General features: G+C 37.9%; 1 protein-coding gene across 1 annotated transcript; it reads left to right on the top strand.

The window, feature by feature from the left end:
* Nucleotides 1-748: 748 nt before the first annotated feature.
* Nucleotides 749-17,937, top strand: LOC140170913 (methylcytosine dioxygenase TET3-like). Its single transcript, XM_072194113.1, has 9 exons — nt 749-1,076; nt 1,537-1,621; nt 2,620-2,713; nt 3,646-3,854; nt 4,588-4,741; nt 6,542-6,631; nt 7,737-7,874; nt 8,928-9,742; nt 9,823-17,937. Exons 1-9 carry the CDS (start codon nt 881-883, stop codon nt 11,378-11,380), a joined length of 3,339 nt encoding a protein of 1,112 aa, XP_072050214.1. The 5' UTR covers nt 749-880; the 3' UTR covers nt 11,381-17,937.
* Nucleotides 17,938-19,226: the final 1,289 nt, after the last annotated feature.

Below are 19,226 nucleotides of genomic sequence, written 5' to 3'. Positions count from 1 at the left end.
TGCCACAGCAGCAAGCTTCTGCCGGAGCACATCCGGGCTCATTACGACATCAAACGGTATCCCCACATCATTTAAACAGTGCTGCGCATCATCTTAATGCATTACCACCGGGAGTACCCTCCCAACAACAACAACAACAACAACCCCATCCTGCTGCAGGACAGCAACCAGCAGTACATCAACAAAGTGGTCCACACTTGGTGAATGGACTCGGACAAGACTTTAACAAAGTCAATATACCTCATTCAAGTACTGCAACACAACAACAACAACAAAAAACTACAACAAGCGAGGCGCCCAGACATATGGGAGCCTCAAATTCATCATCACAGGGACACCACCACCACACTAATAAAATGCTGCATAAAAACTCAGGTGAACCGTCGTCAAAGCAACCACAGAGCATGGACTCTCCACAAAATTCAAGTCCTTATTCACCGTATCACTTTCCCTCCCCGGCTCCAACAATCCCATCGGTGGCGAAAGCTGCAATGCCACCATCGTCTGAAAATCACACCAAGAAAGATAAATCAAGGACTTCTACTCCTGTTGCAATGGAACAGCAAGAGGCGATTCCGCAGAAATCTCGCTCGCCTGTCGATGATGCTGCCGAATCACTATTATCATTAGGTGGTGTGATTCCAAGCACCAGTAGCTTTACATTTCCCACAGGCACCTCATTAGGTGCCCATGGTACCTCAATAGGTGCCCATGGTGGTAGAACTCACGGTAGACCATCATCATCAACTGCACTTCCATCGATAAGCTTCCTTTCCAAATCAACAGGGCTAGATATGCTAAAAGAAATGCCCGCTTCTGCTAAGGATAGCACCATATCACGGGCACCGGGTCATCAATACCCGCCAAGGCGGCACAGGCTATGACAGCCACACAGTTGAGTTCAACAGCTAAATCGGGGGGAAGGACACTATTTCCTCTGCCGGCACAAAGTGCAATGTCTCTTGCTACAAAGCCAAAGGAAGATCCGGAGAAGCATATGACTCCGGAGCAGGTGAAGCATCGCAAGTTTTTGTCGGACAATCAGAAGGTGGAGGTGCCACAGTGTGGTTGTGTAGGTGAGTTTACTATCCGTACATCTTTTGGTAACTATATAAAGTTTGTAGAAACTGGCTAGTAGCCACTAATTTCAGATGTACTTGCAGACCTGGTTTAGGCCAGCTTGGTGTAGACCCGAGCCGGGGTATCAACCCTACCCACACAGGGGTATTGTCAAATTTGTTCAGGATGATCACTTATAGTATAAATTTCAATTGAATGAACACGGCTTGACACAGTGTGATGATTGAAAAGGTCTGAATATGGAAAATCTGCACCCCTCCCAAAAAAAAGGGGAAAAAATTAGGATCGACATCATTCGACCCTGGTGGAAATAGTACACGATGAAATAAAACCATTCTTTAATTTGACATCAACTTAGATTACAATAAATGGAATAATTATTTGCCATTTTGATTACGATGAATGATTCTTTGGAAATCTATTAAAAATATTGCAATGATTTGTTGTTATCAACAGAGAATGACCGAGATGAAGCACCTTACTACACCCATCTTGGTGCTGGACCATCAATACCTGCCATCAGGGAACTCATGGAAAAAAGGTGAGTAGCTAGCTAGGCAACAAAAAAGGCAAAAAAAAGGTGGAATTTACAGGTTATAAACCGAACAAATTTTAGTACCATCTGGCAGACAATTACAGTGCTCACAAAGAAAACAGGATTTCTAAAAATGGACACACACATGCATATCATGAAATCAGTGATCACATGCCTGAAAAGACAGGTACTGTTTGGTATTTGAAGAGCTTATTTGCAAACCGTGTTAAGTCCACAACCCCATGTGTCTCATTTACTTGTGTGATACAATCACAATTACTTTGACAAGTTTGACAACAATGAGTTGTATCATCAACTAGCCATTATTTACCATAACAGTGCTGCATGGCAATATGCAGACTATTGTTCTCATTTGGGAAACAAAGCCTCACACAGTATTGTTACTGTGCATCCATCCACTGTTTGCTCTGTAATGGTGCATCCAACTGAAATTATAATACCTCCCATTGCATTATATTGCACAGGTAAATCAGAAACATGGGGTTGTGGACTTACGGTTTGGAAATAAGCTCTTCATTTCCAGCATTTATAGAACAGTTTGATGTTGAAAAAATGATGGGGGCATTTATTAGAAGAGAGAATACAGTATCCAATCATTGTTTGGTCCCCTCATGACTGGGTGAAAGATGTATTAGATGTTTGACTGTATACATTGCTGCTTAGGCAATAGAAACAAATACGTTTGATCTTTCGATCATCCATTGATGCTTGGTCGATCCTTATTATTTATGAAATCAATTAATTTACTATTGTTAATTACGATTAGTTCATTAGTAGCAAGCATCAAAGCAACATCGACGGTTGATTTAAAGATCAAACAAATGTTTTTCTGGTGCCTAAATACAAGACTCTGAAAAAGCAACTTGCTCGGCATTACTGCCTAATTTTGCAAACTATGATATGAATCTGTTATGTCTATCAGGACCACATCGTGGAAAAATATTAATGCATTTGTTATTTTAATATTTCTTCTCTTCATTCAGGTTTGAACAAACTGGAAATTGTGTTAGAATAGAGAAAGTAGTCTACTCTGGTAAAGAAGGCAAGAGTTCCTCTGGTTGTCCAATAGCTAAATGGGTAAGTTATGCGCGTGCATTGGACACATCGTTGTCTCAGCGCACATGCATCATTTTGTCTAAATTCACTCGCAACTAGTAAGACTCGCTTATTAACCTGTAAGCAATTGATAAGTCAGAAACTGCATACAGAGATGCCAGTTTTCAGGTGTTAACCTGAATTAGGTTTTTTGCGAGTTCAAATTCCCACGTTTTTATTTATTTTAGCCTGTTTTGGGGCTTTTTGTCCTGCATTCACACGCTTTTTCAGGTTTTCTGACCAGTTTCAGGTCTTTTGAATGAAACTGACTGGCATCTCTGTGCATATAATATACTTGTGATTTGTGAAGAGAGGCAAATCCCATAATTTGGTGATTTCTTGTCTTGGATATTTGAAGTTCCCATGAATACCAGCAGTTAGGTTATGATATAATGTAATATTTTAACCGAAACACTGTCAGGGTTGGTTTGGTGGGCGACTGGGCGTGACATAGCCATATGTTGCTGTCCTTGCCCCATAAAATGTATCCAGGGTGTGGGAGCTTGTGGGTTTTGGTGGTGTTAGGGAGCCAATCTCATGGATATTACTGCTTTGAGCACAAAATGGTCAACTGCAATAGCTGCTTGGTGCACAAAATGATTAGCTGCTAAGGTTAAACAATGGCAAGTAACCCTTTTGTACTCAAGGCAGCTTATGCACTTGACCTTTTTGTGCTCTTAACGTGTATCATCATTAGGCAGGTAAAACCTCCTGTGTGTCAGTGGCCCCTGAACATATTTAAAGCAAAACTTGTTAGCAGTTTTGTGTTAAACATGTTCAGGGGCCACAATTACATGTTTTTCCTGCCCAACGACGGTATATTTGGTACATGTCAAGAGATGCAACCAAGTCTGTGATTTATCAAGTTTCTCTTGTCTTTTTATGATAACCAATTTCATTTTCATCGTTCACAGATCATCAGAAGATCAGGTCCGGAAGAAAAACTTCTAGTACTGGTACGCAACAGGCCAGGTCACAAATGCGATACTGCTTACATCGTCATAGCAATAGCTGCATGGGAAGGGGTAGAAGACAAATTCGCCAATGAGCTGTATGAAACGCTGAGAACCACACTGCCAGTAAATGCTATACCCACAGTGCGACGATGCGGCACAAATGAAGAGTAAGTCATGGGGAAGCTTTAGGGTAGAGTTTTAGCGGGAAACAGCAAATCAGTTGTTTAAAACGAATTGCATGAATCAAAGTTGATACAAGGTGATTCTAAATGAAGTAAACTCATGTTTGTGGTGCTTTTGTATGAAATCTAGAAGGAATCCGCTGTAAATGAAAATGAGTTTACTTCATTTTGACTCGCCCTAGTACTTGTAAATTTTAAAATTCTAACATCAGGTATTTTGCAATAATCAAATGATTCCTGTAAACTTGCTGCGCAAGAATCATCAGTCTAGTCCGGATATAAACATCAACCGTTTAGGAATAATGGCCATCGTTTAAAGTGGATAATTACTTTTTGGTAGATGTTTAGTTTGGTCAAATGGTCCGGATACAGTTTGGTCACGTATTCAGCAACTATCATAGAGTGCTATCTACAATACTGTAATTCCATCATGCAATATAAAATTTACATATATTGACATCTCTTGGGCTACAAATATTGACTGCTTAGTGCCAGAAGTGGGTAAGTGCAATATAGATGCCATGTGTAACTGCCATGTGTAGATGAGTACAATATACTATGTGTAAATTGCCAAATGTTCACAGGGCAGCTATTGCACTTACCCGCTTTTGGCACTGAGCAGTCGATATCACAAAATGCATACCATACAGAACTTAAAATTTGGAAAACATACCAATCAAGGCAAAATCATCTCTATTTTTCTCCCTCCTTTTTGCAGCAAAACATGTGGATGCCAAGGTTTCGATCCCGACACTTGCGGCGCTTCATTCACATTCGGGTGCTCATGGTCCATGTTCTACAACTCGTGTAAATTTGCAAGAAGTAAGAACCCAAAGAGGTTCAAGTTGCAAGATGGCAAACTAACAGAAGTGGTAAGTACCTTTAAAAAAAGTGCAGTGATTTATAGTGCGTTACGCACAGGCACAGCGCCTAGATGTTGAAACACGTCTAAAAGAACACCAGAAAGAAATTGACAGGGTGTCAAAAAACAAATCTAATTACACCAGGCAAGCCCGAAAACAGACAAATTATTTAATTTGTGTACATCGTGGAACATACTCTTTGCGTGGCTGTGCGTAGTAAGCTGTTGTACTCAGATAACCTTGCATATATGGACGCATGTACATGTGAATTAGCATGATTAGTCGCGGAGTGACATGCGTAGTTGAATGTTCCACGATGTACCAGAATTAAATAATTTTTCTATAGTGAGCACTCTTAGTCGGCCATAACAGACCACGCAGTACAACAAAACCATGTCATCAATTGGGACTATGCTAAAATTCTATGCAAGGAGTTTGATACTAATGCTAGACATGTCAAAGAATCCATATGGATCAGAAGACGAGGACCCAATGTCATGAACAGAGACGACGGGGCCCACTACCCAAGCAGTAGCGTAGCCAGCGGGGGGGCAGAGTGCCACCCCTGACAAAAAAATGAAAGAAAAAGTGCCCCTCTGAAAAAAAATGAAAGAGAAAATCAGGAGGGCAAAGGAAAAGAAAAGGGCAAGGAGCCCTTTTCTAGCAAAATTCAGGGCCAAAATAGTGTAAAATACAAACATTTTCCAAGCTTACGCACACATTGTGACAATAACCCCTTTTTCAGCCGGATAATGGGCGAAAATAGTGTAAAATACCATTTTTTTTCGCGCTTACTCGCAGACATCATCCCAATAAGTCCTTTTTCGGGAAGCTCAAGACATACAGTCTCTATGATGCAACTGCAATTTTTTTCGTCTGTGCCCCAAAAATTTTATTTGGCCCCCCCTGACCAAGAAAGCTGGCTACGCCCCTGTACCCAAGTCATGCATATGATCCTCTCCTGACTGAAAGTACACCCCCTACAGTCAGGACATGTGCAACCGGAAGTAAGGATCATCCATCATCATTCTGATGATGCCTATTGACCATGATAGGCGAAACCGTCAATAGGGGGTAAACAAATTGTTTTTTTCTTACTTCACTGTATTGTACTACCAACAACATACCACTTGTTTCAAGGGCTAAATTTGGCCTAATTCCCGGAGCCTAATTTGACTGGCAAGACACATGTCAGGACTGCAATGATATGGCCACTGACAAAAATATGATGTTGTTGGTAAATGTTTGCCTCATAACATTTGTAAAGTTGTAAATGAATAACATTAGGACTGTCACATAGTCTATAATTAAAGGGCAGTGTGTAATGTGATGTTTTGTGAGTGTTTTGCTGTCTTTGCATATAGTAAAAAATGCATGCTCACAGCTTAACATACACAAAACATATATAAACTGGCCTTTAGCCTTATAGAAATCATATTACACCCCATTCTTGAATTTGCTCCACACAGGTGTCGACCGCAGATGATAAGATTCAATTTTTTTTAAATTAATTTCAAAACATTTCAAAATGAATGAAAATGAATACAAACAAGCCTAGTATTGGTTCATTGGTTCTTAAGATAACTCTTGATATTTTGTGGAAATATCTCAAAACTTGGGACTCTTAATGTTGACATTGACTTTTTATTTTGAAGCCTATGGCCTACACGCATATCAGATAGATGAGTATTTTACAGCTCTTCACCACAACGTCGCATTAGTTCCAACGCTCATTGTAAAATATCTGTGCAGCTATATACGTGACAAGTATTTGACTCTCATGGTCGCTTGTTTATCTTGTATTTACAGGAACAAATTCTAGAAGACAAATTTCAGCATCTCGCAACTGATATAGCTCCATTGTTCGAAAGGTTGGCCCCAGATGCTTACAACAATCAGGTAAGAAAACCATGGTCTAAATTCATAACAGTGCAATAAAAGTGGAAATCTTCACAGTTCACACATGTACTTTTTTGTGCTTTGCCAATTGTGAACCATTTCAATTATTTAAAAATTTGCAGTTCTAGTTGCCATACATTGAACTATACATAAAAGGAATATACTCACACATAGTTATTTTCATGATAGCTGCTTGAAATGCGAAAAAGCGCAAATATATATCATCTTTGGGCAAAAAATGTACTTGTAGCTCTTGAACATGTTTAAAACAAAACAGCCAAGAGGTTACATAGGAGGTTTTGATTTAAACATGTTCAGGGGCCAGTGACACACAGCAGGTTTCCTTCCCATCATGCATTATTTTTGCATCTCATTAACCACAGGCTGGATATACCAGTGTCTGAATGAACCTGCCAATCGTTTATCAATTATTTATTCTTTGCAATAATGCCCAAGTGTCAATTGCTGTATGGTTTGAACTCTCAAGCAAGAGCACACTTAACTCACTGAATTTGATTTGATTTTCATCGCCATTTAAGGACGCGAGTCCAATGGCTTTTTATGCACGGTGTCTAAAATTTTGAAGAGATGATTTATTTTGAAGGATGGATGAATAGTAACTTTGCTGAGTATTAGGCCAAGTAACCAAATATGTGACTCCTCGCCACAACTGAGCCCGGATGTCGCCAATCATCATTTTTGAGATATTCAACCAAAATATTCTGCTTGAAATTAGCTTTAAAATGATGTATATCATGTCTGTAGTACTTGACATTTAAGTAGTGAAAAATCAATAAAACAGTCAAAAAATCCTTTCTTTCCTATTGTTTATTGTTAAGTTCGATGGAGCATATCTCAATAGTGGCACTGGCGACATCCGAGCTCAGTTGTGGCGAGGAGTCACATATAACATGTTTGTTGTCTGGACTTATAAATTGCTGAGATAAACTTATCAAATTTTTTCAGACTTAGTTTCATATAGCAAAAAAATCGCTGTGACATCCAAAGTTGGAGCAGCTGGGAAGGAGAATCTAATTAAGTTTGCTACTTGGCCTTATTACAAGAACTATGTGATTTCATCATGATTGTTTTCTTTTCTTTCCAGAATGCATTTTCCGAGGTTGCTTCGGATTGTAGGCTGGGTACGAAGGAAGGCAAGCCATTCTCAGGTGTAACGGCTTGCTTAGATTTCTGTGCTCACTCACATAGAGACCAACACAATATGAACAATGGCAGTACAGTGGTAAGTTAGTGTGTGTGTTTCATAGGGTTATTCCAGTTGTAATCCATACACCCCCTGTGGGAGACATGACCTTAATCTCCCACACAGGGAGTGTGAATTTCTAATGGGAGTTACCTGAATGGGTGATTCCATTTGATATTTACACCCCTTGTGTGGAAGAATAAGGTCATGTTTTCCTTGAACAGCTGTGAAATGTTACAGTAAAGATAGCAAAAGAAGATGTATTTGGCCTTCCAACACAAACGTTTCAAATGATTTTGAATCTCTGGCCAGCAGGCAAATATAATTGGGAACTTCTAAACCAACCCACCTCCACAATGCATAAGCTATAGATACTGCAACCAATGAAATACGCACCTACATCGCTACTGAACTTGAGGTGAACCAATGTATAGTTGCTTGACAGTGAAATGATATACAGTCCAACCTCTTTCATCGGGCCATGATGGGACCAAGCATTGTCCGGATAAGTGAAAAATCCGGATAAGTGAATTACATGTAATACTGCATTGACTGTCCCAAGTACTGAAATTGTGACAACAAAAGATTGTTTTAACATGGTGTAATAACACTAAAAGATGGCTTTACAGTGCTTTATGCAACATAGATATGTCATTCTAAGCATTCTGAGCATGGAATTAAGGCTGTGTTAAATCATCAAAATAGGTTTTCCTGTGAGGATTTTACATCCGGATAACAGAGTGATCCATATAAAAGAGGTCCGGATAAGAGAGGTTGGACTGTACCACGCAAACTTGTGTGTTTTTGTGCCCCTTAACCATGGCCAATATAACATCTTGAAAAAGTTTAGGTCTGATCAGCTCGTATAGAATGGCGTAAACACAGCTGGGCGCAGCACCCACGTGAACTGCACTTTGCATATTATGCGTGAATGATGTACGCTTTTGTTAATTTACATGTGCGTAAGTTGGAACTTTATTGACTAGCGCAGTAACAAAAACCGAATAATTCTTGCCTATTAAGAGCTGATCATAGTATATGTGGTACAATTTTACTCTATATTTTCACAATTCTTAAAATTTTCTTTTGCAGGTTGTGACACTGACCAAGGAAAATATAAGAGAAAAGAGACCCCAACCTGGAGACGAGCAGCTCCATGTCTTGCCCTTGTACTATCTCGACAATACAGATGAACATGGCAGCATGGAAGGACAACAGGACAAAGTACGCAAAGGTGCAATCGAAGTGTTGACACACTACAGGCACAAAATTAGGATAAAGGATTATAAGAAGCAAATTATTCCTACTGGGGCAGCCCGTGGTATCAGACACAAAACGGACAGTGAGAAACATGGCAGCCCAAGCCGTAAGGGCTCTTCGAATTCGAATTCTACAAGTTCATCTCCGCATATTTCAAAACATAGTGCAAGAAATAATAGTCCTTCAAGGGATTCAAGAGATGTGGACGTAAAGCCTAATGTTGTGTCGCAAAGGACTCCCTCTGTTGAGGCGAAAGCCAAGGAATTGTCGTCATCTTCACATGTACCGTCTCGGGATTCATCTCGTGATCGTGACCCATTACGTGATCCATCACGTGATCGTGACCCATCGCGTGATCGTGACCCATCGCGTGATCGTGACCCATCGCGTGATCGTGACGCATCTCGTGATCCATCACGCGATCGTGATGCCTCGCGTGAACGTGATCCAACAAGGGACTCTAGAGATCCGTCAAAAGATCCACGGGATCCGCCACGCGACCGCGGATCAATCACCGTGCAATTGTCAGTACAGTCAAATCCTTACGGTGCTCAAACAAGTCATCCATCCGGGTTCTGGCCACCGCATTATGCTCAGAGCATGGAAGCAGCAGCACGAGCACAATGGCCTGTAACTGACATAGCAAGGCACATGTCTGAGGTTGCTGCTATGCGGCCTGACATGCACAGATTACATCCCATGGTACTAGAAGGCATGCAACATGAAGCGCAAGTCGCTATGCAAATGGGCGCCAATCCACTCCATCCGGATTGGGCACGCATGTTTCCATATCACTCGCGCTTCATGATGCCTCAATACCAGCATCCTGGCATGTCAGCTTGTCGCCGCATCTAACACATGCAACAGAATCCGCACTTGCAAGGTATATGGCCCACTATGCGAATGACCCCTATGTTGCTGCAAGCATGCAGCATGCATATATGCAACAGTTGCAGCAGCATTATCCTAGAATGGGAATGGAAGATGTGAAACCAGACCCAAATCATCTGAACAGTATGATGAAACATGGCTCGGAACGTGCATTCAATCCGTACGGATCATCGCCCTCGTCATCATCTCACCATAGTAGTACATATGGAGCATCTCCTCGACCAGATCACATTGATTTGTCTAAAGGTCATGCTCCAAGACCACAGAGTCAAAGCGAGACTGGTAAATTTGGGTCGTATGCGAACGGCATACGGCAAGATAGTAGCCAACCAACAAGCTCTAAACCTCAGGGACAGAAAGAGTCAATTTGGCGCCCACCCGTCTTTCATAGTAGCACACCACCCAAAGAGAGAACACCGACACCGCAAGATACAAAACCAGCCACTATCACGCACCACAATACCTCGGGCGCATACATTTCACAATCCGATTCCAAAAGTCGAGATGGATCGCATCATCCTCATTCTCATCCTCACGGAGGCAGCCATGGTGATGCAAATTCACGCGATGCCCCGCATGCAAGACTTGCAGCGGATGGTAGATCATCACAAAGTCCTGCTTCCTTTTCACATTCACAAAGGTCACACGACCCTTATCATAGTTCCTCGCATCCTGGGCACCAGACACCAGAACACTGCCCAGCGAGGAAAGACTTGTCACAAGTCTACCCACCGACAGAACAAAAGTACTATCCAGGTTTCCATGACAAAGAGGGAACACACCCTACATTAAATACGGGAGTTGGTTCTGAACCAAGCAGTGCATTTGCTTTCCTCAAAGCAAATGCACCGGGTACCCCAGGGAGTAATTCACAATCTGCATCACCAGCACCTCCAGCCACCCCCACCCCACCCCCTCCTAAAAAAGAGGAAGAGTACATATCGGATAGCGAAGAATGTTTCCGTGACCCAACCGTCGGAGGCGTTGCAGTTGCCCTTGGTCATGGTTCAGTACTATTTGAATGCGCAAAACGTGAGCTGCACGCCACAACGTCAATCATGGCCCCACAAAGGCATCACCCGACTAGAATCAGTTTGGTGTTCTATCAACACAAGAACTTGAATTATCCAAACCATGGAATGGAGAATTACGAGCGCAAGATGCAATTGAAGGAGGATCGTGCATTAGCCAATGGAGAGCCGTTGCCATCGCGTTTCCATAGGAAACGAAAGAACGACGGTGATTCAAGTTCGGGCCCTGGCAAAAAATCTAAAGGGAAAGAACCGCCAACAATTCCTACAAAAGCAACTGTAACAAGAACATCGGATTCCTTAGTGACACTTGCCTCGTGTGCCTTTCCACAGGTCACGGGTCCGTATCAGAAGTGGGTATAAGTGGATGTCACTTAAGACTACTCACAAAGATCACAGAATCAAGCTCATGGTTCAATCGGGGAGGTAAAAAATGAAATAAAAACATCTCCGTTTGAATGCCATGCTGCGTATGTGTAGCAAACTGACAATGTTCATGGCTTTATCTTGGTCTGAGAAATGTTTGATTCCTCCACAGAGATTGTACACAAAAGGTACCGACTCGGAATTGCACCATGCGTAACACTATGGTGACATATTGTGAAGTTGGTACTCTTTGGGTCCTATCTCGTTGGATTTCTCAGACTTGCGTATTATAGGAAATGCCCTAATCCATTATAACGTCACGATATACATTGTTCAACTCATAGTAGGCGAGACTCGAAATGTTGGAGATTGATATACTCGTAGTATGCTATACACGCAATTGAGCGTAGCACTTCTGCCTACGTACTCTAAAATAGCCAACATACTCTGTAGCTGGTGTACGTAGTTCTGAATTTACATGGACGTAAACGGGATGTAATTGATGGGTGCATTGGTAAATAAATTTCACCTACTACTAGTTGAACAAGGAATAATCTGTTGGATTGAAATATGGATTTGGGTACTTTCTGGTTCGCTTGAAGACTTTATAGAAATCAAGTAACATGAAAAGAGTTTGATTCTGTGTTTTTGTGAGTTGCCTTGTCGCATATACAGTCATTAATAAATCATTCTTTCAAAAGGAAATATTGTTCTATAATAACAAGGATCATCAGGAAATAATGCTGCACTCTGTGTCATGTAAAAACCTTGAACGTTCTAGTTCATGTGGCTGCTAACCTTTTCATATCTCACACACGTCATAAATACTATGAATTTTCAACAAAATAGTTGAATTATGAAAAAAGAATGGAAACTGATTCCAAATTTACTGTAAACAAACATGTGATCAATGCATATTGCAAAAATATGAACTATCAAATGACTTGTAATTTATTAAGTGATTGGGGAATGTTTCATAGTAATTATTGTTTTATCAATTTGATATAGAAATGGAAAAATTTGGTGGATATTGTTTTAATTTGTGAATACATGTGACAATCGTGTTATAAACAAATTAGTACAGCAGAATCTCAGTTCAGAAATTGGCGCAGATTCAAGTTTGTCATACCAAACTTAAATATTTTGATATCGGACAGTTTAGAAGTAAGTAGAGTACCAAAACCGAAATAATGGTATTATATTTTCCAATAAAAAATTGCCATACTTGACATTTGACCCTCTCAGGAGTTTTAATTCTTCGATTCCATCAGCAGCATTTGCAAAGGGACCAAAACAGTATTATAATCATAATGTTGCTGGTGGAGTACGAGTTACCATGATTACGTAATAAGCCAATCAAAATAATCAATCCGAAACTTAACTCTTGCTGCCCTCTGTTCAGATCAGAGTTAATGTTACAGTGCTTTTCCATTTTTGGGGTAGTGACGACAGTGCAAAATTGATGCGACAGATTTCAAGTTGCGGTGTGTACACTTTAGGAAAGGCAGTAGTGTGGTGTCATCACTAACTTGAGAAATCCATATGAAACATGGTGTGTGTTGTGAAGGCTAGAAAATTATCATAATTATGATATTGCTGTGTTTTCATAAATTTCGTTCTGTACAGACTCTTAAAATGTTGTGAGAACCAATTTGATTGAATCTTGCAAAATTGTTACTTGACAAATTTGTGCAAAAAAAACACTTTCTGTTGGTACTGTAACATAGATGGTGTAAATTAACAAAACCTTATAGATGCAACACATCTATGCACGTCTTGATTTGATTTGAGGTATTATTTCAATTTGTCGGACAAATAGGTCAAATTTTGTTAAACAGAAGATTTTGTTCCAATGAAATTGTTTAGTGGAGAAGAGCTTTCTATTCAAAAATGGCAAATTGGGAATGAAAAGCTTTTGGAATATATTCCTGTACTTAAAAGAGCTATGTCACCATTAAGGGTTTTTAAACATATTTTGATACAGAAATTGTTTCTGTTGATGATTCTGTACATTTTGCAGCATATTTTGATATGTGGGTAATGGGGTAAATGAATCACTGCCAATTATAATAGTGATGGCTCAGCGACAGAAAGGCATATCTCCATTCTCTGATAGCTGCTGTGTGTATGATTGGCCGGTGTGATGCTCAACTTCACACACTTGTGTATGGTATGCAGTGCATACAAGGGCATACTTCCTGACGGCAGCTATATATGGAGATATGTCTTTCTGTCCCTAACTCATCAAATTATGTGAACATTACTGTCCTTTGAAGATAACAAATGTCGAAATTTTACAAACCAATTGTGATTATAATTTACACATTATGTCGGTAAAATAGTTTCCAAATATTTTTTTTTTTAATTTTGCAGATTGACTTGCAAAAGTGTTAATTATTGATAACTTATTGTAACATAAATTGGGAGATGTGTGGCAATTTATTATATTCACTAGTATTTATGACCTTTTGAAAGAAACAAAAATATGTGATATTTTTGTCCCTTTGAATAATTTTTTGTAGCCATGATGTAGATAATGTAGTTATACTTGTACACTCAACTCCAATTCCAAACTGAAATGTTTTTAGTCATGTAAAGCTAGCCTGATGCATTTTAAAGTGCAAATATTGAACATATTTCATGTCTTATTTGTTATTAACCCCATGAGAACTACCTGCCGATTGGCCAAAAAGAAGTTTTCATTATCAATTAGCCCAATCAGCAACATTGTCAGAATAATTTCACCACGCAAAATAATTGGGGTGAATTATTTGCAAAGCTCCATTCTGATTGGTGATTAAAGTGAAAATATCATGTAATTGACCAATCAGAGGCAATGTTAGATTGGCAGGTAGTGCTCAGGGGGTTAAATCAATGAAAGTTTGTGTACAGAGTAGGTACCAGAATACCATTTGTATGTGTGTGCAAAACATTTAGTAACCAACCCCCTCTGTAGGTGCTAGACTCGTCTGTACTTTTGAAAAATATTTTCAAAGAAAAGGTTGTAGTCACCGCTGTCCATATTTTCCTACTGCATATTTTTGTAAGAGGGGATGTCCTCCTTAAAATCAAATATTTGTCATGCTAGTTTGTTCATCAAATGCAGTATTATGAAGGATTCTTACACTATTTTTCTTCTTGGTAAGTTGGTAACATCAGTATGTTGTGGGTCTTCATACGCTTAGCGTGTACACCTGCTCTTAGCGAACGCTCACTGTGCCCAATAAAATTGCACACTGATGTTACTGACTCGCCAAGGTGAAAAATAGTAGAGCATTATTTTATGTACAAAAGCTTTGCTTGAATTGTATTTGTATAAGTTTCCATTTATAATATCCAAATGCTCCTTTTAATTGTGGTTCTCAATTTGATCCAAAAGTGTGGTGTTGTTGGGTTTTTTTTCTCATTTTGTTGTTACAAATTTCTGTTTTTACTTTTGAGACTTTGCATTTTGTTTGCAATATTGTTTTTAAACACCACTATTTAATCACAGCTATACAAAGAATTGAAATATATCATCGAAAGCAAGACACTAATCAGATCATCAAAATGCAATATACTTTCTTATGTTTTTACAGAGAAGATATCTTGCCCTTCCCAGAATCCTTTGCTACATAATGCATCACCTCATTTCATCAAATGACACTCCCATTTCTTTGTACAGGTTCCCTTTGTTTTCATTTTGAGAATAGACTGGCTAAACATGGGTGGATAGTAAAATAATTAACAGTTTGCAAGATCTGGATGTGCTCTATTCATTATGTACATTTCATTCACTATCAACCCATGTTATACTAGATAGCAAATCAGTACAGAAAAATGAAATGGAAGAAATGTATTGTGGGAAGTGCAAGATGTCTTCTCTGATGTTTAGTACATGATTGGTGCTACTGATTACATTACTTTGAAGTTTCAGATGATTTTGATGAAAAATTACATTGTGTGTAACACCAACATCAACAAACTATCAACTGAGGCCAAGAAAATATTTTTTGTTAGCGTGAACCTACCAACCTTAAAAATAGCCCTGAATCTCAAAATTTCTAAAAACAAATTTGACAGTACAGAAAAATTACAATGAAAAATGAGATTCTAAAGGGCTGCACTGCATACGATATTAAAGGTCTATCCATTTTCATCAATATCAAAATGCATCCTTTTGTATTCGGAGGAAAAACAAACAAATAATGTTACACTAACCCAAAGAAATTTCTTTCATGGCCTCAGGTAAGTTGTTTACTTTGTGTGACAAGAGCTCAATAGATTACGGCTATTAAAAATTTTTGGTGAAGCCAGCCTACAGAAAACATGCTTTTTGGTGAAGCCAGGCTACAGAAAACATGCTTTTGGTGAAGCCAGGCTACAGAAAACATGCTCTTTGGTGAAGCCAGGCTACAGAAAACATGCTTTTGGTGAAGCCAGGCTACAGAAAACATGCTTTTTGGTGAAGCCAGGCTACAGAAAACATGCTTTTTGGTGAAGCCAGGCTACAGAAAACATGCTTTTTGGTGAAGCCAGGCTACAGAAAAGATGCTTTTTTGTGAAGCCAGGCCAGGAAGATAAAATTTAGTTTTTTGTACCCAGGAAACTGAATGATCTTTGTAACCCTTTCTAATTTTGAGCACTTGCAATTTATATTTGATCAATTTTGTTATTATTTTTAAGTTTACACTTCAGGGATACATGTGACACTCGTCATCCATTTTATAAAACAAACTGAACCGATAACGTTACATTTTGATTATTTGTAAGCATTTTATAAAGTGTTTGATCCGTATTTCTGTAAACTGTGCAAACGGTCTTGTAGTCGGCTACCAGTCAATCAGCGTAGTATGTTGTAGATATTTTTTTTTTATATAAAAGGCAACAAAATCAGGCATTTTTTTTATTAGTAATCACTGATTTTAACTTTTTAACATCAAAATATTATGTATAGTGTTGTATACAAATACAATTTATTCAATCTGGCAACAGTTGCCGTGAGTGACGCAGATATTTAAGATTGTGATCTGTGAATTATGTGTTTCTAGTTTTAATCTTGATCAAATCAAGTGGCGGAGATTGTCAATTTTTATGGACGGGGAAAATCTGACTGTAGAAATATTTTGAATGTATAGATTTATAATATAGAGTATAGAAATATTGTCGAACCACAAATGTGGTTTTTTTAATCATAATTCCAAGCCCAAGGCTTGAGCTAATTCTAATTTATAAGTCAACTAACATAATTATTCTAGTGTTATCTAGTGCACTAGGGAACGCCATGGAAATAATATGTTATAGATATATAATGCTATTTTTGAAATCTCACACGGGATTCAATAATAATAATGATGATTATATTATTACAATTGAGAAACAAATGAATGAATTTTCTGAATTTTAGCATAGTGAATATGATCTTGTTTTAGATGGAACTATACAGTGACAAATTTGTTGATGTTTTTCTGGAAGAGATTCATAGATTTACACTGTAATAATGGTAGTGATATATGTGTACATATTACTAGTTGATAATTACAATTTCGGGAGATTATCAATGTTTTTTCAAATGATCTATCTGTTATGAAATGGTTTTAAAACAAATGTGAAATATAAAAAATATTTGTACACTGGGCCTGCGAAAAAAGCTGTGTTTAGATTATCATATTTTGCCTTTTTTGTTTTGTTTGTTCAACATGGTTTGTAAATTTGGTAACTTTTTTGAGTTTACTTAATTTATTATTATGCAAAAGCAAGAGTGGACATGTTTAAAATCTTTCATTCTTAATGCACTTCATAGAAGTCAGATTAGTAAATTGTGATGCTAATCTGGCACAACTGGGCCCTGTTTTAGCATCCATATTTGTGCAAGTGTTGCCAAGGTTTCTTACAATTGGGTGCTGGATAGAATTATCTTGCAGCAGTTGAACATTCTCAATATGTGGAAATTTGCCCCATAGTACAATATAGACCTTTGTACCCAGTAATTACAATAATTGTGAAATAGTGGGGTGAAAACACTTGCTATAATTTAAATTGCAACAATTATTATGCATTATGATTGACTAAAACAATCTGTAGTTGTCGTTCAAAGTTGCAATATAAACAATCATCTATTTATTGCTATCTTTAGCAGCTGTGTTAAAAGATGTTTAGGGTGGATAAAATGTAGGCCTATTCGCTGGCTGTTCCATTTTGTGTGCATGTTGTGTGTGTAAAGTGTATTATGTAATATGTAAAATAGTTCTACAGTACATGTAAAGTATCTCATTACTACTCCCTTGAGTAAAATGGAACGGTCCATGCTTATAAACTTTTAATGTAATCAAATTGACAACCGTAATTGGATCAGTCTATTTTTCACTCTTATAGGGGTAACTTATTCTTAGATGTTTAAGATAATGTTGTAGTAAATGTTTTAAAAATGAATTGTGCTGTATAAAGTTACTGAATTGCTTGTCAGAGTTGTAGACTCAAAAATATGAAATTTTGTGAAGGCTTCCGGAAGAGAGGTCAAAATGAATAAATTGGAAGTCGGCAGAAATATATGCCAACTCCTGAAATGAAATAAATTGACTTCTTGATGGTGACTCTTTGTTGGTGTGATTAGAAATGTATTGTTTAAGGGAAGGGGTATGAACGTTTGGACAGTATTTATTGTGGGACATGAGAGCACATCAGACATATCGAATTGCATTCTGAATACAAAGAATGTCCTGCTGATATCAAATAATTTTGATTTTTTGAAATTTGCAATGTAATACACATTTTATGGCAAATGATTAAAAATTGATATTTTTGATATTTAACAGTACTTGAAATAAACTTTATAAATCTGATGATTTACTTAAAGTGTGTGTAGGTGGGATGAAAAGCCAACGATCAATTGAAAATGTTCACCTTTTGTATTGAAGATATGGATTTTTTTTCCAAAACACCCAAAAAAATTAGGTATTTTTGGGGAAAAATCCATATCTTCAATATGAAAGGTCAAAATTTTCAATTAATCGTCGGCTTTTCCTCCCACCTACATACACTTTAAGTATAAATCATTAGATTTATAAAGTTTACTTCGAGGACTGTTATATCAAAATGTGAAAAATATCAAATTTTAATAATTTATCATAAAATTTGTATTATATCGTGAATTTCAAAAAATGAAAATTATTTGATATCAGAAAGACATTCTTAATATTCAGAATGCAATTTGATATGTCTGATGTGCTCTCATGTCCCACAAAAAATACTGTCAAAACGCTCATTCCAGATCCCTTTAAGTTGACAGCCCCCATTGTAATGAGTTGACAGTTATAGTTTTTTCCCATGTGCATGATTTTAACAAGTATCTAAATGTCGTTAGTTCTACAATTCATTAGTTCAAATTCACGAAATTCAAATTTGGCGATATTTTAAGGGATCTAGAATGAGCGTTTATTGCGTTTCGACAGTATTTTTGGAGGGACATGAGAGCACCTCAGACCTATCGTCGATTGCATTTCTGAATACGAAGCATGTCTTTCTGATATCAAATAATTTTCATTTTTGAAAATCACAATATAATACAAATTTTATGACAAATTATAAAAATTTAATATTTTTCAAATTTTTGATATATAACAGTCCTCGAAGTAAATTATATAAATCTAATGATATATTCTTAAAGTGTAATGTAGCTGGGAGGAAAAGCCGACGGTCAATTGAAAATTTTGACCTTTCATATTGAAGATATGGATTTTTTCCCAAAAAGACCTATTTTTTTGGTGTTTTGGGAAAAAATCCATATCTCCAATACGAAAGGTCAAAATTTTCAATTGATCGTCGGCTTTTCATCCCACCTACATACGCTTTAAGTATAAATCAT

Source organism: Amphiura filiformis, chromosome 15 (assembly GCF_039555335.1).
Source record: "Amphiura filiformis chromosome 15, Afil_fr2py, whole genome shotgun sequence".
NCBI classification, from domain to species: domain Eukaryota; kingdom Metazoa; phylum Echinodermata; class Ophiuroidea; order Amphilepidida; family Amphiuridae; genus Amphiura; species Amphiura filiformis.
This window is presented reverse-complemented; position numbering and strand designations above follow the sequence as displayed.

Excerpts from the sequence above, each read along its gene's own strand:
- LOC140170913 (XM_072194113.1), top strand. The coding sequence starts at position 881 with ATGACAGCCACACAGTTGAGTTCAACAGCTAAATCGGGGGGAAGGACA. Across the intron at positions 1,622-2,619 it reads AGGGAACTCATGGAAAAAAG|GTTTGAACAAACTGGAAATT; the intron begins GTGAGTAGCTAG and ends CTCTTCATTCAG. Across the intron at positions 6,632-7,736 it reads CAGATGCTTACAACAATCAG|AATGCATTTTCCGAGGTTGC; the intron begins GTAAGAAAACCA and ends TTTTCTTTCCAG.